Source organism: Monodon monoceros, unplaced genomic scaffold, assembly GCF_005190385.1.
Source record: "Monodon monoceros isolate NGI ecotype Baffin Bay Population unplaced genomic scaffold, NGI_Narwhal_1 Super_Scaffold_15, whole genome shotgun sequence".
Taxonomy (NCBI): domain Eukaryota; kingdom Metazoa; phylum Chordata; class Mammalia; order Artiodactyla; family Monodontidae; genus Monodon; species Monodon monoceros.
In genome coordinates this window covers 76,085,977-76,113,134 of record NW_021703771.1, presented here as the reverse complement: position 1 = coordinate 76,113,134, position 27,158 = coordinate 76,085,977, and the positions used below count along the sequence as shown (strand labels likewise).

The 27,158-nt window shown below is 36.3% G+C and overlaps 1 protein-coding gene across 5 annotated transcripts in view; it reads right to left on the bottom strand.

Annotated features, from left to right (window-relative positions):
- OPRM1 (opioid receptor mu 1) overlaps nt 1–25,885 on the bottom strand; it is a 159,391-nt gene extending 133,506 nt beyond the window's left edge. For 4 of the 5 annotated variants that reach the window (XM_029224172.1, XM_029224173.1, XM_029224171.1 and 1 more), the window contains exon 1: nt 25,139–25,885. In XM_029224172.1, the coding sequence (XP_029080005.1) occupies nt 25,139–25,608 (470 nt within the window). In that variant the 5' untranslated portion in view covers nt 25,609–25,885. The remainder of the gene's footprint in view (nt 1–25,138) is intronic. The other variant, XM_029224174.1, reaches the window with a different exon arrangement.
- Nucleotides 25,886–27,158: the final 1,273 nt, after the last annotated feature.

Below are 27,158 nucleotides of genomic sequence, written 5' to 3'. Positions count from 1 at the left end.
CACAATCAATAATAGCAAAATAGTCAATAACATCATTGAAGAAGATGTAACAAATGGAGAGTTGAGATAATTAGGAAGACAAAAGTTAATTAAATTTTTAGAAATAGGGAGTAGAAGGGGAAGGGTGAAATACGACTCCCAAATTCTAGCATGGAAGAATGGACAGATGGCAATATCATTGTTTAACAGAGAAGGAAGAGAGGAAAAGCAGTTTTAGTGTTGATAGAAAGTTCAGTTTTGAGTGTACTGTGTTGTGGGACAAAAGGAAAATGACTATTAAGTAGCCAAATATATGTTTGCCATTCAGCTGGAGCAATTTATTTATGTCATCAGCCTCTAGATGTTAATTCCAGTCAGGCAAGTGGATGAGATTGCCTTTTTGTATGTTGCAAAATGTGAAGAATGTTGAAGTCAGAGAAGAACAAATTTCCATAAAGGGACAGAAAAGAAGAGAAGGAGAGAACAAGGGAGAGACAGAAGGTGTGAATATGTTATCCATGATGCACCAGAATGTGAATGGGAGAGAAATGAGTTGTAAAATGTCAGAGCTAGAAGCTCTTCTGTGGAAAACTCTTCTAATCAGGAGACATACATTTCTGTAAATGGGAGGTTTGATTTTTATCAATAACCAACAAAATAGTTATTTTCTATCATGACTATATTTGATTATACAATGTAAAATGCAATTATTCATAGACTATAACATTGATGGCAGTTCCTTGAAATAGAATTTATCAGAATTCTTGCTTTTGAAAACACAAGTTTGTAGCAGTACCACAGCCATGAGTATGTCTATATGTGAACTCACATATTTTATATATTCTAATAGATTAGATCACTTCTTACTTATATGATACATATTTCCCTATAAATCTTATAGCTCATATAAGAAATTTGATAGAAATTTCCCCAAATTTGATCATCTTAAAAATTTACATTACAATTCCAATATAAATTTGTAGAATGGAAAGACATTTTTCTATAGTCCTAATAAAAATAAGTAAATTTTTATCAACTAGGATAGAGAAAAAATTAAATTATTTTCTACTTACCTATAAGAAATGACAATGCAAAATTGTTAAAAAACTTTAAAATATCTACCAATCTATGAATGACATGTAATATGTCATCATTTTAATTAACACTTTACTGATTACTCTAGAGGTTGAAAATAATTTTATGTATTCCTTGGTCAATTATACTGCCTCTTCTATTAATTTGCTTTCATTTTTTGTTCATTTTTTCTTATTAACTTGTCAGAGATTAAAATGTATACTGTAACTATAAATATTTATTCTCAGACTGCTACTGTTTAAAAATATTCACCATGTTTTGCTGTTCCTTAAAACTATCGAATTTTAACTTCCTTGATGGTGTGTGTATGTGTGTGTGTGCCCATTTTTCATTAAAGGCCTTTCTTATTATGAGGTTATTAAAATGTGACTGAAATTTCCTTTTAAAAATTTAAAATATAGATTTTTCAGAATATATTTTTAATTTAAAAAATATGATGCATGCTTATTGTAAAAATAAATAATACAGGAAAGCACAAAGGAAATAGAAACCTGGAACTCTACCACCTGGAGATAGCATTTGAGCCAACATCCTTCTAAACATCTTCTTATACGTGAGAAGAGTAACGTTTATTAATACTGGCTACTGACCTGGCATTGCACTAAGTAAGTTTACAAAATTGAAGGGAGAGGTACTTCATCATCCCCATATTACAGATGAGCAAACTAAGCCTCAGAGATCAGCTACCTTACCCAAAGTTGTAAAGCCCATAAGTGACAGAACTGGTGTTACCTCAGGTCTGTTCACTGCTCCATGCTGCCCGCCTCTAATATATCAGAATGTCACAGAGGTAGGATTTGAGTCTTGTTACTCTTCCAAGCCCAGCATATAGGAGATGCTCAAAAATGCTAATTATATTTGGTTATCTAAAAATATATTTAATCTTTTTTAAAAAAATTAAAATTTTATTAGTTTTTTAATTTTAGAATTTTATTTATTTTTTATACAGCAGGTTCTTATTAGTTATCCATTTTATACATATTAGTGTATACATGTCAATCCCAGTCTCCCAATTCATCACCCCCCCACCCCTCCCACCACTTTCCCCCCTTGGTGCCCATACCTTTGTTCTCTACATCTGTGTCTCAATTTCTGCCATGCAAACTGGTTCATCTGTGCCATTTTTCTAGGTTCCACATGTATGTGTTAATATATGATATTTGTTTTTCTTTTCTGACTTACTTCACTCTGTATGACAGTCTCTAGATCCGTCCACATCTCTGCAAATGACCCAACTTCGTTCCTTTTTATGGCTGAGTAATATTCCATTGTATATATGTGCCACATCTTCTTTATCCATTTGTCTGTCAATGGGCATTTAGGTTGCTTCCATGACCTGGCTATTGTGAATAGTGCTGCAGTGAACATTGGGGTGTATGTGTCTTTTTGAATTATGGTTTTCTCTGGGTATATGCTCAGTAGTGGGATTGCTGGGTCATATGGTAATTCTATTTTTAGCTTTTTAAGGAACCTCCATACTGTTCATACTGTTAATCTGTATTCAAGAAACACCTGAACATAGTTTCATCCTTGTGATGAAAAATGTCAGTTCCTCTTCTCCTATCTCATTCCTATTGCTTATGTGGTCATTTTCAGTATTTGTAACTGATTGTCTAATCTTTACTTCAATATCTCTAAATAACATGCTTCTAGAGTATGTTGAGGGAGTTACCTCTGAAATATCTACTTTGGCTTGACATTCACAATGGTTTGGCTCACTTTATTCCATCCATCTTCTTCTTTACTCCAATGGTGTTGATGGAAAATTCTGGTTTTCTTCCTTTGCAATGAATTATCCTTTCTCTGTCTTGCAATTTTATCTCTTTTATGTTCTGGAATCTCATTAATATACGATGAGACTTTTTTTTAAAAGATTGATTGTGCTTGTCACTCAGAGAGTCCCTCCAGTTTGAAGTCTCATCACTTTCTTTAGTTATGGGAAATGTGGGGCTATTATTTCTTCAAATAGTGCCTCTCTTCCATTCCCTCTGTTGTTTACTTCTAATGGATAGCTTTTCTCCATCTACACTTCTGGTATTGCATTTGTTTTTTCATCCTTTCCATTTCTATCTCATTGACTACATTCTTCCAGCTCACGAACATACTCTTGATCTTCCCTCTTTTTGTGTTACACATAGAATATTGAATGCCAAATATTGTGGTTGTTATCTTCAGAAATTCAAATTTGGTTTCTTATGTAACAGACTTATATGTAGGCTATTGCTCTGAGTGCTCTACATTTGTTAAATAATTAGGTAAGTGTTATGATTATCTCCATTATACAGATGAGCAAACTAAGGCACAGACTGGTTAGATAATTTGCCCTAGGGACCCCTGACTGGCAATTGTTGGAGGCAGGGTTTGAGCTCACATTATTTGGGTCCTTAGCTGCTATGCTTTGCTTGTTAATAATCATCTCTTCTTATTTTCAGATGGCTTCTCCTTGTTTCATGGAAACAATACTTTCTTTCACCTCTCTGAAGATATTAAATATAATTTATTTTAAAGTCCTTATCTGATACTTTTTAATTATGTTTCCTCAAGTGTAAATTCTTCTGTTTGTTGTACACCCTCTCCCATCTCTTTCATGGTGTAGTCACTCATTAACAATATGGTGACCACTGATTTTGAGTTGACCCTTAAAGTTAATATTCCTTCCTAGACTGTTCACTGACGGGACAGGAGTTGGAATCAGCTCCTGAGGCTTGTGTACCATACTGTTCTCAATAAGAATGGAGGATGGGGTGGGCTTGAGGTCGACATAGTACACAGGTGGCTACCTTCTAATCCTCCAGAGCATTGCTGGTCTCCAGGTGCAGCCTAGTATCTCTGTGCCAAGCACTGCACCAGTTTTCAAATGGACATTATTGCTTCTGTGTAGCTTGTAGACTGGAAAACACACAAGGGTCAACCCACATGGCCTCCACCATTGTGGACATCTACCCCATTATGGAACCCTCAGGGGGGTCTCCATGCCTGCCTCTGTCCCAGGCATCCTTTTGGCATTTTAGTTTATTTGAAGTGAAAGGATCTCCTTTCTTCTGAATTCATAATTCAAGAGTAAAGTCGTCAGTAACAGTATTATGATCTTAACATTATTGATCTTTCTGTGCATCATTCACTCTTTTCAGAAGAAGGAATGACTTATCTAGTTTATGTTTAGGATAAAGAGTTGGTTATGTACAGCTCTGCTCCTTTTCCTGTTGCTTTCTGAGATTCAGGTGCTCAAAGGAAATGCATGTTACATCCCACTACTCCAGCTTCCAAATTTTAAAGGAGCTGGTCCCTGTATGGAGAAGTTGCTGGTGGTCCAGACCTGTGGGTTAGTGTATTTCATTCCGGGATTTAATTAAGAAGCCATTATTACTGTACAGCTATGTCACATCAGCAAAGTATTTATCAGTAATAAAGCTGACATGTTTTTTCTCTGCTGATTCATTTTGCGTTATCTCTCAGTTGGTCCAAACATCAGCAGAGAAAGTAGGAATGACATTGAATAAGACCATTTAGGGACTTCCCTGGTGACGCAGTGGTTAAGAATCCACCTGCCAATGCAGGGTACATGGGTTCGATCCCTGGTCGGGGAAGATCCCACATGCTACGGAGCAACTAAGCCTGTGCACCACAACTACTGAGCCTGAGCTCTAGAGCCCATGAGCCACAACTACTGAGCCCGCGTGCCACAACTACTGAAGCCCGTGTGCCACAAACAAGAGAAGCCACCGCAGTGAGAAGCACGCATGCTGCAACGAAGAGTAGCCCCTCTCGCTGCAACTAGAGAAAGCCCTTGTGCAACAATGAAGACCCGACGCAGCCGAAAATAAATAAAATATAATAAATCTATTTAAAAAAAAAGACTGTTTAAGCATTCATATTGCCTACCAAGAATTTCTCTATCATTTTCAAAAATTTATGTATGGCTCTTCATTGATTTATTGATTTAATTTGTGTTCTTTTAAAAGATAATTTCTGAAAGATATTCTGGAGTTCAGGGGTCAGAAGTAAAGTTTTGTGCCTGTTCTCGATCATCCTGAAAATGAAAGATTGTTTCATATTCACTTTTAGTTTGAGTATTTAATAAAGGGCAATCTTGTGCTATTAATGAACTTAAAAAATGTCAACCTTTTGTATGCTTGCACATGAAATCTCAATGCTATGTAACACATGTGTGGATTATATTAGTATTATCTGTTTTGTTGGTTTGTTTGTAAACCTGTGGAGTATAGAGACCAGGACCAATCTGTACTCTGCTACGTGCTTGTCTGAATGACAGGATCAATTCTCCTGACCCTAATGCCCACATCTATATAATTTCTTTAAATATGAAATTCCTATTCATCTCATGTTCTTAAAGCATTCCCCACCCCTAAGAATAAATCATACCTCCCCATCCTATGTCATCTTATCATTCTCACACTGATCTACATTTTTACCCCTCCCCTCTTGCCAGAGAAGAAGAGGGAATGGCATGTGAGAGTAGTGAGGTTGAGTAATGGTGAGAAAGAAAAAAGCCCCTGAGAGCTTTTAGGGAACAAGTCTAGTTGCTAACAGCCAGGTTGTGATATTCCTTTGTGGAACATAATTCCATAGAATATCAACCTCAGATGAAGACTTTGTGACCGTGATGCCACAAGACAAAAACAAGTGGACTCTATAACCATGCATGATCAGAGATAAAACCAAGATCACCCATAACCATAAAAATAACAAACATCTCCCTTTCCTGATTAACATTAAGTGACCGCTGCTTACTATTCAATGACAACTCTAGCCCTACTCTATTAATTCTGTCTCCTAGATTGAAAAAAAAAAATCTTTGATGCCCGTGTATCAAATTCCTCTTGCTTTGAGACAGTGACCTATCTAAACAGACCTCTGCTTCCTTGAATCCTCTTCTAAATCACAAAATATAAATTAAAATTCCTGTGATGTTGTCTTCCTTGTTGTAACAAACTTAACAAGACAAATTTTGTTCCCAGCAGTGTTCCTGGTGGCTTTGGCTGGTGAGCGTTGATAGCAGAGCGTGCTCGCATCAGGAGGGGCCCGCAGCGGCAGACCAACAGCAATCAGCGACTGGCGGGAGGCGTTAGTACCTTCCAGTGGTGTCCACAGATGGGTATGGGCCACTTAGAGGGCACGGTGGCCACAGAAGCTGCCTGCGCCACTGGAATCTTGGCAAATACATTCACCCAGTGTCTATCTGTAGCAGGCAGAATCTATTGCTGGTGGAACTGGGGGCTGTGAAAACTCACATTCCATACTGTCTCCCCTTTTTGCAGGGCTGCTCCCCTCTTTCAGAGGCTACAACCAATGCTACATCCTTAGCTGCGTCCTCATCAGGCTGCAGGTTAACTCCCCTCCCCTAGCATGCATTCCATCCCTTCAAGTATTGCTGAATGCACATCTTTAGGTCTGGGAGTCATCAAAGCAAAGACCTGCTTGCTCCATTGTAGTCATCTGGTTTATATTTATTGTGTTTATTTTCAATATCTTTTAGAGCTATTTTGAATTTTAAAATGACTCTCTGATGTTCCCTTAATTAAAATCTTAAGTGTTAGGAGATTAAAGATCAAAAATCTTACCTTTCAAGGCAGGACCATTCATTCGTGACAATTCTCCAGTCATACCAATGCTTACTTAATCTTAAGAGCAAGGCCAACCCTATTAAAATGCTATGAACCCACACAGCAGTGAGTAACTAAAAGTACCTTGATCTTGTTAATTTTCTCCCACTTTGGCTTTTTAATCAAGTTAGGAGTAAAACTCTCCAGCACAGCCTAGTAGGAAGAATGTTGGATTTGGAAGTACGATACATAGGTCTAAGTGCTATGTCTTGTGACCTTGGCCACGTGGCTGAGCTTCAATTTCCACAACTGTGACGAGGTGATTATATCACCACTAAAAATTACCATTAAAACAAATTAAATGGTGATGGTCATAGGTGCTGTTTTTTGAGGGTTGCAACTACAGCCGACATTTACTGCACACAGTTCACTTGATTACCTAATCTTCGTAACACACTTGTAAGTTGCACATTATCACTTCTTTTGTAGATGAATAAACCAACATTTATGGAGGTGGAGTAACTTGCGCAAGAACAACAGTTGCAGAGGCAGAATTTAAGTCCACACCTATTTTTTATAGTTCATGCTCTTTGTTATTACGTTACACTACTACAGTATGCACCATGTAATATAAGCTGTCTGTATGATAAATAATAACTTTTATAAAGTGCAGTAGGGTTTACAAACACTTATATATACATTTGTGTAAACTGATGCTCACAAAAATCCTATTACTAGCTAAAACAACTGTGAGTATTATCCCTATTTTAAAGAGAACTGAGGTTCGGAACAGCTGTCAAGGACAAAAATGCTTAACATAGTAAATTTGAAATACTTGGGTGTTTGCTGCTATGAAAACGAAATGCCTGGATAGGTTGGATATTTTATTGTGTGTGTGTGTGTGTGTGTGTGTGTGTGTCCCGTAGATTGAACCATTAGCAGTGTTTAATATTAGCACAACACGTTGGAGAGAATTATACATTAGGATACTGTGTAGGGAGTTGAAATAAGAATGTCCTCATTGCTCCTGGGTTTTGCAGCAGAGATTTAATTAAGATCCATGAAGACTTAACTTCAAATTTATTTGTCAGAACTGTTGATGAGCATTCCCTGTTTATCTCTTTTAATGTGTCATAGCACCTCCTGATATCTAAATATTTTCACATTCAATTAATTCCTGCAGCAGAAGCTGTCCAAAAATCTTTTAGAACCAACTGAAGGAAAAAATAAAAGTAATGCAATTAGTGCCTGTAGATCTTGGCATATATAAAATCGTGTATTTATAATAACTGTTTTCCAGCCAAGAATTATATAATCCTTTATAACTTCACTATCATGCTGACCTGGGATTTTTCTAGGAAACAAAAAGCAATTTGTTGAGATTTTTTTTTTTTTTTTTCGGTACGCGGGCCTCTCACTGTTGTGGTCTCTCCCGCTGCGGAGCACAGGCTCCGAACGTGCAGGCTCAGTGGCCATGGCTCACGGGTCCAGCTGCTCCACGGCATGTGGGATCCTCCCAGACGGGGGCACGAACCCGTGTCCCCTGCATCGGCAGGTGGACTCTCAACCACTGCGCCACCAGGGAAGCCCTGTTGAGATTTTTAAAGAAGTGTTTTCAGGCAGAGAGATTTTTTGGAACGTATTTTTCCTTCCCTTGTGGAGAATTCAACAGCACTTGTTAGGAGAAAATATGATTCATGAATAAACCAGTAATTTGGTAAAGCAAGGAAGCCCCTTTAATTTTTAAAGATTGAAATTTTAGACTTATGGTGCAATAAGGGTTATTAAATCAATATAGAATTGTTCTCCACTTGGAATAGAATCACTTGGCACTGACAACATTTTTAGTCACTAATTAATGTATGTAACAGTATTTTAAATAGGAAAACTGCAAACATGACCTTGATTTATATTTTAGTGAAAAAAACTCTCAAATGCAATATTTTATTACATTTCAGGATCATCTATTACTTTTGAAATTTTCTCCCCTTTTATTTTCATATTATTAATTGTGGTTTTCCTCATTATATCACTGCACTTCAATTTGTTTAGAATCTGAAGAATATAAAAAGTAAAATACAAATCACCATAAGCTTAATAGGTAGAGATAAACTCATAACATTGTATGTTTAATGCTCTAACTCTGTGATCAAAGTTATATTTCACATTTCTCCTAGCTTAATAATTATATTGGACTTTATGTATGAAATAGAACATCTTAAGAATTATACACATGTTTTTAATTTTCATAAATAAAAAATATTCACATTTGTATTTTTCTAATTACTTTTTCCATCATAAAACCCTCTAAGTGTCAACACTGAGTCAAGCATACGTTTATTTAACACCTTTTTTTATTTTTGCCAAGTACTGTGCTGGGCAGTGGTTCTCAACTGAGACATATCTTGGAAGGCCCTTCAGTCTGGTGAGAGACCAGAAACAAGTGCTTTCCAAACAGTATGTTAGGTATTATGGCAAGGTAATGGGTGATATGGCAATGTTGAAAGAAGTGCTAAACTTGTATTCAGTTTTCAAGAAAGTTGCAATTATTCGACATTTGTTTCATCACATGGACAGTGTCCGTGAAAGTATTAAATTTGTTTCTCGGAGTTATATGACGGGCCCAGGCTGCCAAGGATTTTGTCTCTGATGGTGGCAGGAAGGGATTAGTAGAAAGTTGACCCCAAATAAGTCTATCTATTGTCTGTTTTCCAGAAATAAATGTAAATCTAGTTTCTCCAATTAGTCTATCATGTACCTGTTTTCCAGAAACAAATACAAACCTCTGTTAAATACATTTAAATTGGCAAATTTTACTACCATTTTACTGATAGTGAATAATTATCAAATTTTACCAGTTTATTTTCTGCTCAGTGAAGTAGAACGTCTTTTTCTTGGCCTAAACTTTGTACTTTTAAATGTCTGTGAAATGCTTGGTCCATAGTCGAGACCAGAAAAGTTCCTTTAGTCACCTAGGGTGACTTCTCGTGTGACACATCGCTGAGATGGATCTGGATTCCTTAGTCACATGTTATCTTGTGATTTCTCTCTTTCTATGTCCTGGGAAGAACCCCACTCCTGTTATTCTCCTGATATTAGGGCTATTGTCACCTCGTCTTTCTTCTCCTGGGGAGGCATATGTCCGTTGATTTTTCAGGGAGAAAAAAAATCTCTCCACTGAGAATTCTTCTCCCAACGTTTGTCAGTTTTCATTTTATCATGTTGATGCAAGAAGCAAAATTCCATGTACTAGTGATCTCCCCAGATACCTCACGTTTGCTAATCTGCTTTTAAAGCATGGAAAGGGAAATGAACTGGGATAGAGGCTATGGGAAGAATTTGGCATGGAAGATGAATAGGATAGGTTTCCACACTTTTCCTAATTGACTCCATAAACATTTGAGAAGCCAAGAAACTTATAGGTGAGAGTCATGAGTGAGAAGGGAGGATTTTTAGTACTGTTGGCATCTGTTGACCTTGCTTAGGCTCTCTGGAGTAACACTGACAAGCCTGGTTACTTTCACTTGGCAGTAATTCCAGCTGACTTGACCCTTGCTTGTTTGTCTGGTGTTTTGCTCAGGAGAGAGACAGAGGCATGAATTCTTCTCAGATTCTTCCAGAACTAATTCTTGCAGATCTAATTTTTCTGTCACTATTATCTCCTTATAACCCCCCTCTCATTTGGATTCCTGCAGACAATGAAGTTGAAGAAGGAGAAGGCAGGGACTCTACGGACTCAGGTGCTCATCTCAACTTGAATGCAGAAAATATTTTTGCTCTCAAATTAAACAAAAGATACCTGTGTTATAAGAATTTTACTTTTGGGAATTCCAAGTTTCTTTCAACTAGTAACACTCAGAGAAACAATGTTCTAAAAGTTCTAATTTTGCCAACCAGAAATGGGACACTGAAACACAGAGGGCTGAAATAAATACAGTATTAACAGAACAGTATAATCAGTATATTCAATGTACTGAAACATTTCAGCTACATTATGTTCTATTACCATTTGTTATTCTGTTAAATTCAGGGATAGGAGAATGTTAAAAAAAAAAAAAAAGATAGTCTCATCCTCAAGGAGCTTACAATTTTCCAAATTGGAAATTTCAGTTTTTTTCAAAAATGTGAAAAAGGATCACTGAAATAAAGGGAAAGAGGAAAATGGCCCGGTGCTTGGCTGAATAACAGATCCAGAAAGCCTTGTTTGATCCGTCACTCTCAGCACTGAGTCTGGTGCTCTGGCTGGTTCCTGATCAGTTTGTTGATGTGCATTATTCCTATATACTGGGCACAGCATAAAATTATGCTGCTGGGGATAAAGTCTAAGAGTACCTTTATATCACAATTGAGTTTCTGTAGTTAGAAGTGCCACAAATAATTAATGGATTCTGTTTTTTCCAGGTTGAAAGGCAGACTCAGAGACCTGAATCCAGTTAACCCAGAGACATAAGTTCAATTCAAAATGTCATGGCCTAATATGAAGGAAAAACCCCAGATTTTGACCTGTGAAAAGACAAGTTTCCTATTTTCTTTATTCTCACTTCAGTGGGAGTACAGGTTATCAATAAAGAAAAAAGTTATGAACAGGTTGTCAATTCGGGAACATTCTGGGAGGTATGATATGTAAGGTAAGATAACAGGCTAATCAGATAGCCTAGCGAAGCCTCAGTAACTAGCTTGAAAATCTCACCTTGACGCAAGTAAATATAGCAGTCTTGAAAGACCTTAAGTTTCAGGGTCATATAGATCTTGATTCAAATCTTAGTACTATCATTTATGAGCTGGACAAATTTGGGCTTATTAATTAAATTTTCTGAGTTTTATTTTCTTCATCTGTAAAACTTGGAAGATATTGGTGTCTTCCTTAAATGGTTGGTGTAAATATGAAAACATTTTAAAATAGTATACTTAAGGATTATTGGTTTGGAGTCTAATTTGTAGTAACTTTCAATAAATGTTAGCTAAGGTGGTCTTGATGATGACAATGCCTCTCATGGGTTTCAAATTTAATGAGGCAGATACCATTCTCTGACAAGACACAGCTTAAATGTTTATACTTATGAAAGTGTTACTTTTGCTTATACTAATTTTTTTAGCATGCTTTCTCATGTGTGCTAAAGATAACCGATGCGTCATAGCCTAGATTGTTGTAAAATCACAGCTATTTTCCTTCACCAATTATCTTCCCCACCCAAGGATTTGGTATGTTAAACTCCACCTCTTCATCTATTTTAACTAGAAAGTTGACCAATATATTATATTTCAAATATCAACTTAACTTCAAACTACTGTGTGGACAAAATATCTCAGCTACACCAAAGCACAGTTGCTATTATTATTCCAGAAGAGTACATTTTTTTGATAAAGGACATATAACTTTATGTAAAATATGCTTTTTTTTCATTTTTTAAAAACATCTTCATTAGAGTATAACTGCTTTACAATGGTGTGTTAGTTTCTGCTTTATAACAAAGTGAATCATTTATACATATACATATGTTCCCATATCTCTTCCCTCTTTCGTCTCCCTCCCTCCCACCCTCCCTATCCCACCCCTCCAGGCGGTCACAAAGCACCGAGCTGATCTCCCTGTGCTATGCGGCTGCTTCCCACTAGCTATCTATTTTACATTTGGTAGTGTATATATGTCCATGCCACTCTCTCACTTTGTCCCAGCTTACCCTTTCCCCTCCCCATATCCTCAAGTCCATTCTCTAGTAGGTCTGCAAGGGTGTGTAGATGGGCACTTTCATTCATTCATTCATATGTTCTTATTTTTGAGTTTCTAAAGTGTTGAGAAAATAGTACTCTTGTGGAAGTTATCATTGGCGTGGTTTGTATTTTAATGTATGCTTTGTGGCATTGACTCGTACCAATGTATTTTGTGGGAATGTGACATATTTATTTATAGGCAGGAAACGTCTGCATTTTGTCAGAGTAATGATCCTTTTTCAAAAGATGGCATCAATTTCTCCTTTGATACTTGTATTCTAAATTCCACAAAATGGGTAGTAATTTTAAAGAACAGAAGTTTTGGGTCTGACTTCTAACTTGAGATTTCTGCTGCCTATGTTTATGTATGACAGGGTATTCAGAAATAAAATGGACATTGTTTCAGTGTAGTGACACACTAATGAATGTCCTACAGCAATGGTTCTTGAGATTTTCTTCCTGTGAATCCCATTAATTCCAGACTCTACTATTCCATTGCTTTATCCTTAGTATTTGTGTAATGTTTATAACATCTGCTTTGAGAAATACTTGTAAATCCTGGGCAATAGGATTCTGTTTCATTGTTCTATGAAAATTAACCAAGGCTCTCTCCACTCACTTTTCTCTATCTTGTATCTGAAACATAAATAATACCTTTAACGAAATTCAGAAAATTAATAAAGACTTAAATCAAAAGGTTTCCCATTGCTAGGCTTGGAGATGGAGGAAGATAAACTACAGTAATTGTAATAAACCTTGGGAATAGTGTTTGTCTGATAGTGTGGTTGAAGAACACTGGCTTAGTTATCCTGGTCCTATCTTTGGCATTTATCAGCTGGTGAAATGATTTAATTTTCTTTTCCACTAGACTGTACTTTTGGAGTGAGGTAGGACTGGGTCTATTTTGCTCAGTGGTAGATTTTGGAGCTTCTAGGAGGGTGCTTTGTAAGTAGTGCTGAACAAACATAGCAAATAAATGAGCTTCAGTTTCATCTTCTTTAGTATTAGTTTGACTTACAATTTTTTTCCTTGTTTAAACTCACAAAAATTTTACAAAATCAAATTATTCAATGTAATGAAAAAATTAAAGTCCTATATAATTTTAAGGCACTACATTTATTCTTTAAATATCTATTTTGCTTATTTTGCAAAGTGGTTAAATAAGCTTCCTTTTATCATCAGAAGGAATGACTGTTTGAAGGATCTCAATTAACATTGTCTGCTTTTAATAGAACCTCTTATTTTCGTGGCCTTGGATCACCAACATCATCAGAAACATGCTCATATATAAATTCCTTCAACCCATGTGGTTTCCTCTTGAGAGCTGATGGGGCTGAGTAAGTGTTAAGTTATAATGTTGATAAAAATTTCCCTTGTTCTTCTTGGCAGGCACAATCAAGTTCTGATGTTCAGGTTATACTGCCAGCAGCATTTTTCAATTAACATTAATAGTCCCCCACAAAATGCTCAACATTTCAGTGGCACTGAACCCAGTGTTTCAGTGAAAAAATGTTCAGAAGCAAAGGCCTTTTCTTTCACTGATCTCCTTGTTCTACAGTTTCTGTACTTGGAATACTCTCAGAGAACTCTCAGTTCTCAGTTCTCTTGAGTAGGTCTCAAGGATATTATTTTCTATCTTGTGCTTGCTTTATTTATAGAGTTTACTACTCTGATTTAAAAGTTGACAGGCATTGCCTTGCAAGTCCTGGAAAAATCCATTATGAAGGTGTTAGGAATAGACATTCACATGGACTCGCTGTACCATCACAAATGCATCCTCCATGAAGACCTCCATCTTTTTGAACAGTTTTACTGTGATTAGTGAGTCAGACTCATAACAGAAGCCAGGACTTTTCACAGGGATGGTATGTTAAATTCCTGAATTTTCAAAGCTCGTGTTCAAAGGACACCATTATTATAAGTTATTTCTTTTAATTCAAGTAAACTGCTCTGCTGAGTAAAAAGGAGTTTCATTATATGCAGTCAGCATTTAGACTTGGATTCTGCTTTAGACACTTGGACTATAACACCGATTTAAATGTGAAATATTTAAGTTAAAAATGGCTATTCTTTTTCAAAAAAAATAATTGGTTTGCGTCTTTTTTCTCCATTAACTTATCATATAATATAGAAAGACTTATCAATAGGGAGCCAAGTAAACTGCAGTTATGTGTCCTTAGAGTTCTCTTCCCATCATCATGGTTGCTAAACAAAATGATATTGGAGCGATACAGTGCATTGGAATGAATCAAAGAATGACAACAATAACACCCATGCAACGCCTTGCCTTGCCTCTGCAGAAACTGTGATTCCAAAATGATAAACTGCATTTCAAAATGTAAGAATAATAATATGATTGATCTATGGTAAGGCAGGAGTAGTGGGTGAATGTTGAGATCTTGCATGCCGATGGTGTGAGCCCAGTGGGACGGAAGGGAAGAAATTCCCAGTGGGAGGGAAGCAAATAACAAAACGTGTCTCTCATATAGCACTTTTAGAATGTACCACCCATTTCCATATATCTTATCTAATTTGGACCTAAAATTTATGTGATGTTGAATATGATTAGTATTTCTCATTCCAGAATTAGCACTGTTTCCATGCCAGTGTGCCTGCTATGAAGGGAGATGATTGGTCAACTTTAGGAAAATTGTTAAAACATCCTGAGCTTTAGCTTTTCTGGGAGGTAGTTTAATTTACTATTTATTCTACAAGCAGCTTCATAATGTTCAGAGAAATGAAACACAGACAGATCTCTTAAACTTCCTTGTCAAACAGGACTGCTCCCTCATCCATGACATAGGTAGGTTGGTCCAGATCTGTGTGCCCCAATCTTGACTGCACATTAGACTCACCAAGGGAGCTTTTAGACCTACCTGCGTCCGGGAGTTACACCCAGAGTTTCTAATTTAATTAGCCTTAGGTGGAAGCGGGTTTTCTTTCTTTCTTTTTTTAAAGGCTTCCCAGGTGAATCTGATGTGCAACCAAGATTGAGAACCACTGGAATGGAATATCTGGGAGGTCTTCTCCTTCTTTGTCTCTTAAGTGCGTTGCAAGGATTTATGCAATAGCTCTGATGTTCCGTGAGTTAATTGGAAGGAAATTCAACTTTTATTATTCATTTTATCCTGTCTGGGTTTCTTGCTAGAATTTAGATCCAAATCTCACCTAAGAGATTCTGGGAACTGTAGCATTCTTCAGCTGGACTCTTTATCAGCCAGTTAAAACTCTCCTTAACTTAGCTCTCCTTGCAAACTTGTACCTGGTGGCCATCCGGCTGATTTAAAGAATTTGTGTACATGCTAGAAAGTTTTCTCTGAACGCAAGTGGTCAAAGAAGCAGTCATTTGGATACAGATGGGGACTGAATTAAAGATGAGAAATCAGGCAGGGAGGAGATTTCAGTGAGTTTTAGGAAATGATTGAGGGAAACCATGGGCAGGAAGTCAAGGGATTACAAATATCACAGAACACCTAGGCTTACCCTAGTCCTCTTTATGCAGCTGGACAGTCTAAGTTCTAAAACACAGGGAATAACATTTTTCAAAGCGACTTTTGAGAACCACAGAAAACAAATTTTAAAAAAATGAGCAAGTTACGTAAGTCAAAAAGAAGATGAAAAAAAATCCAAGCAATGAGCTTTTGTGCTTCAAAGGGCCTAAAGAGAGGTGGAGGGCGATGAAGCTGCCAGTCACCATCTGGGTGCATGGGGGTGTGTGTGTGTGTAGGCATAGGTGTCTTTGAGGACAGATTTCATATTTGCTAAGAAGTTAATGTGAATTTACAGGTGACAATTTCAGTGTTTCCTGAAAGCTTCAAATGACTGAAGATGAAAGCACTGTGGAAAAGCCTAGAAAATTGCACTGATTTAAGATAACCACAAAGCATATTTAATAGATGGAAATTTTTAAGAACCGCAATTTTCTAAGCACTTACTCCTTAATCACTGGCCAAGAGTGGTAATGAATATTGCGGTTTGTCTGGGTTGGTTGAAGAGTTGGGGGTTGAAGGTGGACACCTGGGGTGACATGGAGATGATCCTGTGTGATTACTATTTTAACCATTTAAACTTCAACATCAGTTTCAGAAAAGCAGTATCCTCTGTCGTAAAAATCTATGACCACTTTTCTGATTTGTGTTAAACTTCATTTTGTATTGATATTTCCTCATGTTGAAAAATACTGCAAGGTGGTACTAGGTTATTTTTACAAAATGCTTTGTTTCCATCTAGTAAACAACAAAATGCAATCAAATTTGCCGAAGAAGGAGATATGTTCTCTCTTATGACCACTAAGTTTTATTTAGCACGTTTGTACCAGCGTTTGGCAAATGACAGCTTGTGGGCCAAATCTGTCAGCTAAGAATGGTTTTACATTCTAATTTGTATTTTAATTTTTTTATATGTATAATAATTAGTTTGGCTGTTTTTAATCTGAGGCTGCTACAAGGAAGTAATTTGTTAACACTTACTATGGAATAATTTGCATTGTATAATCAAGTAAACCAAAATAAAGGTTTGCATTTTTTTGTACTGAATGAAGAATCATTTCATTCTTGTAAAATGAGTTAACAAAAGAAGGTGTGGCATGATTATTTTCCTGATAATCAAATGTATGGCTTTTCATAAAAGTCAACTAAAAGATTAGGTAAAATTATTAAAAAATGCTAGTTAGAAAATCAATCTTTTTTTTGTCATTAATGAGAAATATTTTAGGAGCTAAGTTTTTACATGTCTGCCTTTTACATCTTCACAGTTAGAATAATCAAAAACCAAAAAAAGTTTGTAAGTAGTTATATATTTTTTAGTGGTTGAGAAAAATAATATTTTGAGGCACATGAAAATTATATGGAAATTCAAATTTTAGTGTCTACCTAAAGTTTTATTGGAACATAGTCATGTCCATTCATTTGTATTTTGTCCATGGCTACTTTTGGGCTACAGTGGCAGAGTGGAATAATTGTGGCAGAGACCATGTGGTTGCAAAGCCTAAAATATTTACTTTCTGGCCCTTTACAGTAAACATTTGTCACCCCCTGGTGTAGACTGAGAGGTGATCCCTCTGCACCTGATGGGTGTGAGTTGTATGTGCACCTAAATATAGTAAAATGAGGTGAGATTCTTATCTTGGAATCATTTAAATCCAAACTTTACATTGGCTCATGAAGACATCTTGGTATAAAATAGGTTTTTAGGTTCCAGATTACATCCCTACTTTATTTGAGCATTCTCACCTTTCTTAGTGTGGAGGGACCAGGCTAATTCACACACCTAGAGCCATTAACTTGTAGGCAGTTCAGTTTCTTATTGAAAACTAGAGTAAGAATTTTGTGACTTAAAAATTACTCCAAAGTTTGTTGAGTAAAAGTATCAAGTACACTATATATAAAATAGATAATCAACAAAGACCTACTGTATAACACAGGGAACTCCACTCAATGTTCTGTAATAACCTATATGGGAAAAGAATCTGAAAAAGAATAGATATAGGTGTATGTATAACTAAATCACTTTGCTGTACACCTGAAACTAACACAACATTGTAAGTGAACTATACTCCAATATAAAATAAAAGTTTAAAAAATAAAGTGATTAGCAAAAAAAAAGTATCAAGTAATAGTTGTGATTGTATGACTATAGTGCAATTACATACTACTTATTAGGTGAAAGTTTTCTTTCTGGAGTTTAGATCTTCACCGGAAATAGAAGCATAAGACTTCAGACAACTGAACTAAATCCTAAATTGTAAGAATAATCTAGACATTCACATGGGATTATTACATAATCCCAATTATATTTAAACTTCTATTTTTAGAAATATAAGGGAATCAATTTAATTTTGAGAATTTTATTTCAATATGCAAAATTATGAACACTGAGCTGTACCAGTGGATTGATATCAGCAAATAATAAATTCAAATAAAACACATATATACCTACACATAAGTCCACAAACTTTGAATGGGAAGTAGATTGTTACTCTTATAATTTAAACATAGAAAGTAAAATTTTAAAGAGTGAAAAAATAAAAAGTTATTACAGTCAATTCTCATTATTCATGGTAGTTTTGTTCTATAGACTCACTTTACCTACTGAATTAGAGAAGACTGAAGCTTTGCTTCTAGAGCAAATAAATAGAGGGAGGTTCCTGTGAGCCTCCAATCACATTTTCATCAACTAATCAATACATAACATTCTGTTATGTGTGTTCCTGTTTAAAGGCATATTATTTAATATATATTGTTGATTCATTGACTCTGAACTCATGACCAACACCCCTGTAACACCCACATGAAGCTTATCTAATAGGCCTCCTTTTTCCGTTAGGTACCTCACAGCCATCTTGTGCTTAGGACACTGCACAGCACTTCAACACTACACCTGGGCTCATTTTAAAATTTTTATTTTATATTGGAGTATAGCTGGTTAACAATGCAGTGTTAGTTTCAGGTGTACAGCAAAGTGTTTCAGATATACGCATGCATGTATCTATTGTTTTCAAATTCTTTTCCCATTTAGGTTATTACAGAATATTGAGCAGAGTTTCCTGTGCTATACAGGAAACCGTCCTTGTTGGTTCTCTATTTTAAATATAACAGTGGGTACATGTCAATCCACCTGGGGCCATTTTATTTAATTAATTAATTAATTTATTTTGCGGTATGCGGGCCTCTCACTGCTGTGGCCTCTCCCGTTGCGGAGCACAGGCTCCGGACGCGCAGGCTCAGCGGCCATGGCTCACGGGCCCAGCCGCTCCGCGGCATGTGGGATCTTCGCGGACCGGGGCACGAACCCGTGTCGCCTGCATCGGCAGGCGGACTCTCAACCACTGCGCCACCAGGAAGCCCCACCTGGGGCCATTTTAAACAGTGAAATCAGCAACAACAAAAACATCAAAAACGCTAAAAATGTGGCCCTAAACAGATCTCAGAAAGGAAATATTTACACTGAGAGCTGAAACGGGAAGGCAGAGTGTTGTTTCGTTTGACCTCAGCTGGGAATTTGCCCATCAGGGCAACTCTGCACTTGTCTGTGACAGACCCCAAAAGCCCATGAATACGCATTTTAGGGTTACAGATAAATTTTAGCAAGTAAGCTTGTTTGCAAATACAGAATCTATGAATAATGAGGGTGGACTACACATGCAACATTCTTCAAGGGAATATTTTTAAAACAGCTGAAGAAGAAAATCCACAAGCTAAGTTCCATATTAAATATGACAGTGAGTTCATGGCATGAAGACAAGTTTATGTTTGCATTATCATTTATCAAAATTAGAGGGAATAGCTTGAAAACAAAATGGATATCCATATGTTTCAATTATCAGTCTGTCACTAGATACCTAGGTATGGCGCCCTGATTTAAAAACTTATGTGGTCCGTTTAATTCTGCATATTGAAATAAAATTCTCAAAATTAAATTGATTCCCTTGTATCTCTAAAAACAGAAGTTTAAATATATGCAAATGACAAACTAATACATGATTGAATTAAAAAAGCAAACTGTACTTGATAATATTCTTGCCTAGACAGAATCTGATATCTAGAATAGATTGATCTCTCTCTCTCATCTGATAGAACCCATCACGTGTTTCATCATGTGTAAAAGCCCTACCTGCCCTACCTATTGGCTTATAAAGGTTCACTTGGTTAGACTCGGTAGAGCCACTATCTCTCTGATCAGTTTTGCAATGCAACATCCAGAATGTGATTAATTTCTGAAGGCAAATATTCAGGTAATTTCTCTATGAATTAGGAGAAAATGATAGTCTCATATTTTAAAATTCCACTCAACATTTAGTCTTCATATTTATCAATATATTTTAAAATGCTACTTTTTTTTTTAGTGTTTAGCAACTTGTTTTAATTTATATGATGACAATTCTATAGCTAAGATTTAGAACAGAAGTTATAAGATAGGATTCTTAAGAAATATGTATTCTTTTTTTTAACATCTTTATTGGAGTATAATTGCTTTACAATGGTGTGTTAGTTTCTGCTTTATAACAAAGTGAATCAGCTATTATCTATTGAAATGAGTTTATCTTTTCCTGCTGACTGAAACAATTTGGTTTCAATTCACAACTAAAGTGCATTACTAGAAGAAATAACATTTCAGCTTTTATGTGTAAGGGGTCCTCCAAGGCTTACAAAACCCCAAAGTAAATATTGCCAGTATTTACCTTGAATGACATTTTGAAGTAGTCAGAAATTATTTCTATTTCCTTCTTAGAAGTGGAGAAATTATGCCTGGGTTATATTCATGAACAGATATATTTGTTGCAGCAGTTGCTGAAAACATTTTTTTGAATATTGTAGATAAGTAACATGGAAATATTTGTCACTATGGGAAAACACAAAGAAATCTTTACATTAATTTAAAACACATCCTTAGAGATAAAGTAAAAGGGTATAGGAGAGATAATGACCTGAGTTTTTGTTTGTTTGTTTGCTTTTATGTTGTTTTGTTTGACGTTTGTTTCTATCCTTGATCTGCTGGAACTAGAACAACTCTGGGCAAATAGTGAAATTATGTATATCAACATTAATATAAAATATAAATAATATATGCAGTTTGAAGAGCATGTTTAAATGATTACCCTTCATTTGTGGAAACACACATGTGAAATAAAAATTTTAAAATATGTATATGAATAATAACCACCAAATTTACAATAGTGATAGTCTCAGGGGAGGGAGTATAATGGGAGAAGAGAGATGGCTTCTTATATATATTATATATTATTATGTATATACAATTACGTATTATATATTACACTATGTATTGTATAAAATATGTAAATTATATACAATTATGTATTATGTATATATAAATATATATTATATATAATATAACATATATTATATATTATTAGAGGTATCTATAATTATCATAATTATATATAATGTTTAAAGGTGAAGAATCATATTATTCTCTATACATTTCTTTATGTTGGAAATATTTCATAAAGTATAAGATAGCTCATTCATGAAAGGAGAGAAGGAAAAGAAACTCAGTGATAACTCTATGCAAATGACAGAGACATAGCTTACAATGGAGGAAATGAAAAACCATTTAGTGTTGTCAGGACACACTGAGAAAGAGGTGTTCCCAACAGAGTTAGCACCTGTACGGGAAACAGCAGTTACAGTTCACATTGTGATAGATGTTACTAGGAGCTCTCCACTGATCATTCTGTACTTTAAACCTGAATCAAATATTTAATAATATTTAATACACAGAGATCATAGGACATGTTTTAAAATTAGAAATACTTCTTAGTGAAATCAAAGATAATAACATCTTGCATATATTTAAATGCTCTTATCTGATAACTAATATTGAGAATTCATCTCGTCAAGTTAAGAAATAATCTTAAAAAAGAAGGCCATATAATTTGGCACTCTTCATTGGAACTTTATTTGGAAGGATGGCTTACATAGCCCCCAGAGATCTAACAGTTTCTAACCCTTTACTTTTTCCAATAGTGTCTGCATAGACCATAACTAAATGGACAAATCTCTTTAAAAAAAACTCACAAAATAAATACATCTGGGACTATATCAGTTTTTAGAGTTATGGTTAATTCTATACTTTGGTCAAATATTTTCAATAAGTGAAACACTCCTGGTGGCTATAACTTTGTGTATTATTTTGATTGATTTTTTTTCTTTAAAACCTTCTTGACAATAATATACTATTATCCCATTTTAAATGATTGCCACATATTGTAATATTTTATCGCCTTATTTTTCCAGAATAGCTGTGGTAATTTTTAATATATAGTTACCATGCAAGTACTTTAAAACCAAAAAAGCTTTCAGATAATGAACAGTTATAACAGTCTATCATTTAACATCTGAATTTTAAAACTTTAGATCATGTAGCAGCATCTCTTTTCCTCCCTTATGTTCCTTAGAACAGCACTGTGTAAGAATGTTACTTAAGTTATATTATTTAATAATGTTGTTGATGAAGTTATGATGATGGTGGAGTTAAGATACAGAACTGAAAATCATTAATCATTCATGGCATCTATATTACCTGTTATTTTTGTTGTTGTTTTTTGTTGCCATAGTCATCGGACCTCATGGTTCACTCAATGTATTAAGACATTCTAATAAATGTAATCTTAATCTGGTTAGAAAACCGTAACTACTTGAAAATTCAAAAGTATTTGTTGAATTTTAAATAATAACAGGAAGTAAGCGTTTCACCTCAGTACTTTAATAGATGCAGCATTATATTCATCTTTCTAACAGAGGCAATAATGTCCCTGAACTGATCATTTTGTAGTGAAATAACCACAGCCTGGAGACAGTCCAGTTAAATTTCTCAGCTAAATAGATATAGTTTCTTCACTCCCCAGAGGCTTTCCTCATCTCTTCATTTGTCACTGAACTATTTTTCTGTTTCACAGTCATATACCCAGAGGATTACCTGACCTTGGAATTAAACACCTGGCTTGCCACAGGTGGGTGTTTGGGGTGCCCTTTTTTTTATCTTCTTTTAACACGTTTATTGGAGCATAATTGCTTTACAATGTTGGGTTAGTTTCTGTTGTATAAAAAAAGTGAATGTATTTTGTTAAAACTTTAAGCACAGAAAAGTAAAGCATAATATCATGTTCTCAGAGACAGTGTCACCATCCTTTTCCAAGTCATCAAAAGTTCAGAGGTTTTACATTTTAATGCCTTTAGAACAAACTCACTCAAGTAGTAATCTCTTAAACACTAGAATAAAACCAATCTGCTTATTTCACAGCCAGCTGCTGCTCTGTTGGCTCTCACTTTATAGAAAAGCATAAACTAGAGAGCAGAAAAGTCAGGAAGGAAAATACCAAGAGAAGCAATAACAGAGCATAAAAGATTATGTTTGAGATGGCAGGGTTCAAGATGGTTTGGTAATTTCTATTTATCCTTCATTATCCAGGATTACAGACATAAATTTGGACTGATTTATTATTTCCACATTATTATCTAAACCTACTCTGTCAATCTTCTGTTTGAATTAACTCAAATCATGATTTGCCACTCTAATAAACACAAAATTATATTGGCTAAGAGCAATTCCATGGTACTGAACTAATGAATTATCTGTCCTTGGAGAAATCATTTATATTTTCTCTGCCACATTTTAATCACCTAGCCTAGAAAAGCTCTAGTTTCCCTTCTAGCTCTATAAACTCATGATGCTATGAATTTTCTTAGGAGAAATGAGAAACATTTTCTCTTCATGAGGCAGACCTTTAATTGTTATTTTTATTATCATAAATGCAAAAGAGACAGTTTTTATCTTTGATATGAAGCTTTATATTGAATTACATAAAGTAATGTTTTAAAAAATAAATTCTTCCATTGATTTTCTCCCTGCATTTTTCCTTTTGTTGTTAGCCTTCTTTGCAATAGATGGTGCTCTTTTCTCAGAGAAACTACTTATCTTATTCCTCATCAAAAGATCAGGAAAATTAGTTTTACTCGTTAACAATCATTAATTAAAGAAATCGTACATCAAAGTAGAAAGAATTGATAAGCAACTTGCAGCACATTGATAATGGAAGCATAATGGAGAAAATGATCGTTAAATGATTAAAGAGCTCCATTGAAACCTGCAATACTTGCTGAGTAGATGAAGCCAATATTGTAGCCAAATATGAAAATGCCATGCTTGCTACATACATAGAACCCCTAGTAGAAAGAAAATCCTAAATCAGGAGCCATTTTAAAGTATTAACATAATTATCTACTTCAACAAAAGTGAAAATATAGTATTCCATATTAACATGTAGGATTTGAATATGCACATCAACACTAACACAATGTGTTTACATCAATCTCAATGATGAGAGTTTGCACACTCTTTGCCAGATAAACCTGGAACATCTGGGCAAATAGAAAGTGGGCCACGAACTCTCTTGAAACAATTTCATTGGATAAAGACACTTCTTAATTTTTCCAGAGCAACCATTACAACTTCTTATGTAATAGTTTATAATCCAGAATTATGCTGCCTTTGGCCACTTCTAACTAGTTTCAGCTTTTGGAGGCATTGAAAAACTGTCATGTCCTGCAGTTCTGAACCACCCTACCTATCCCCATTCAGTTTGTGACTCTCCTAGCAGGTCTGCAGCTGCCAACTGCAAACTGGTCTAGGCAACACAGCTGTCATGTTTGTTACAGCAAAACGACACTATTTACTGTGGAAAGACACCAGAAAAACTTCCTCTATGAGTGTGGCCTCAGGATGGAAGAAAGAGTGGAATAAGGGCTGCTATGACCAAGGAAGAGGAAGGTGGGCCAGTGGTGCAGCAAAATACCCTGGCGCCAGCAGGAGTAGGAAAGTTGCCAAGGTTCATCTCTGAAAAGAACTGAGCAGGAAACCTGCCCCTCCTCCCCCCAATTAGGGGTAAAATAACTAGAATTTCTCTTCCATTATTCACAAATTATTGTTTCTACAGCTCCTTTGGAAGGGACTGTGGGACACTGTGCTCAAGAGCTAAGAGCCCTCTTGGCTCAGTATAAGCAAGCTGTAAGAGAGATTTTTTTTTTTTTGCCAGAGCTTTATAGTTTTACCAGAGCAACTTCTCCGTTCCCAAAATTTTGGATTATGTCTTTATCAACGGAGCGAAGAATAGAAAAGTAGGATTTTGTACTCAAACAGCAACCATTCCATCCACTGTCACCTCCATACTCTCCCCTGTTCACCTCCCTTTTCTCACCCTCCCGCCAGACACCCTTTATGCCCCTATTAGCCACTGAAATCTACACTCGGAGCCCTGTAGCCTTCCTTACCTGACAATCACATACATGACCAGGAAGTTTCCGAAGAGACCCACCACGCACACAATGGAGTAGAGGGCCATGATGGTGATGGCCGTGATCATGGAAGGACTGCCGGTCGAAGGGCACAGGCTGTCGCTGCCGCCCAGCTCGGTGCGGTTCGGACCGCATGGGTCGGACAGGTTGCCTTCTAAGTGGGAGAAGTTGACCCAGGAACTAGGGCTGGGTCCCGGGGAGCAACTTGAAGAGTGAGTGAAGGGATCAGTGCAATTGCTGGCGTTCTTGGGGACGCTGCTGCTGTCCATGGTGCTGACGACCGGCCGGCTGGGACCGCGTTGCGAGTAACCGCGAGCACCCGGACTTTCAGGGTCTACGCGCCTCCGCTGCTTCCTCTCGCCACTGCCACAGCTCCGGCTATTTCTTATAGACCAACCCTGGCGGAGCCAGAGAGGAGAGTCAGGCAGAAGGAGAGAGCTAAGCATCTGACGGTATCCTCTGCTTGTAGCCCCCTCCCACCTTAGAAGTACAGAGACACATCGTCAACCCCACACCGCTGGGGGGAGGGGAAGGAGGGCTGTGCGGGATCCAGAGGCTGGAGCGGAGGGAGGGGAGAGAAGTGGATTTTGCGCAAAGCGATCCAACGACTTGGTTTCCTCACTCGGCACTCGTCTGTGCTAACACCTCTAAGGAGGGGCAGAACAAGGAAGGGAGTTGGAGAGAAGGGGTTGGGAGTGAGACAAACAGAGAGTTAGTTTTTGGAGGCTGTAAAGCATAAGAAAGGGGGCTGACATCACTCTTTTTCCAGCGCCGTTTTCTCAGTATAACATGACAGGAAAGACATTGACTTGATGCAACTCTGACCACCCTAAACCCCAGCGCTCTTCCATCCTTACTGCCTAAGCAATCGTTTGGGGGCAGGGTACACAAAATCTTCTTCTTCAGCCCTCCTTGCCTCAGACCCGCCTGTCCGCGAAAATGTAACCGTGTGTTTCCTATCACCAAGTGAGAATTTCCAACCCTTCAAACCTGCCTGAAACAAGAGTGATTCCTTCTCTGAAAAAGAAATGAAAAACAAAATTTTAGAAAGGAAACCTATTCCCTTTACTCCATATTCCTTTATTTCTCCTAGAGTAGAAGCTTTATTTGCATCTGATTTCTATCCTGGTGAGGAAGAGGCGTAGGAACTGGGTACAGAAATCAGGGAGTTGTGGTGTCCAGAAAAGTCAAAGAAAGACAACGGTGACATTCCATATATAAATCTCATACGTTGGAATTATTAATTATTGTTTTTATCTCCAGACTTCCTACATGTGCTTCTTAGTAGAAGACTGTGAAAACCAAACATTTGCATTATTTCGGTGTTTTCTAGTGTAGACATTCCAGGAGAAACTATTGATACATAGACATCTGGAACTGGAACGGCTTACACAAGGCTGAGGATTATTGATACATTTTAAAATTTGATAACTCAACTCTAAATCCACAAAAGCATCTACTTTATAAATAAATTCGTAAATCAACAAGGAGTAAGGTTTTGTTTTGTTTTGTTTGTCTTTGTTTTGGTAAAGTTAACACTAATTCTGAACTAATTCTCATTTCCGTACATGGGAATATTTGTCTATGTATATATATTTTAACAAAAACATTATCATTAAATATCCCCAATTGGTTGTAGAAAGCTATATTCTTGGGGAGCAGGGACGGGGGTGAGGTAGGGAGCTTGGTAAGAACATTTAATTCCACTATTATTTTTATCATTTGTCTTGAAAACAGATAACACCAGTAAACTCTACTAATCATAGGTGATTTTGCCAATGTTCAGTATTATTTTTATCTTTTTATGTTGAAGGGTATAATTTCAGCAAAAAAAAAAAAAAAAGCTACAGAGATCTCCTAAAGACGAATAAAAATGCCTTACCACATATTCTCCTATGGACTAGTATATTAATTCACTCATATTGAGCTGAAATTTATCTGCCATTATTCAATCTCTTGAGGACACACAGAATCAGTCTAAACTTACTTCATGTGA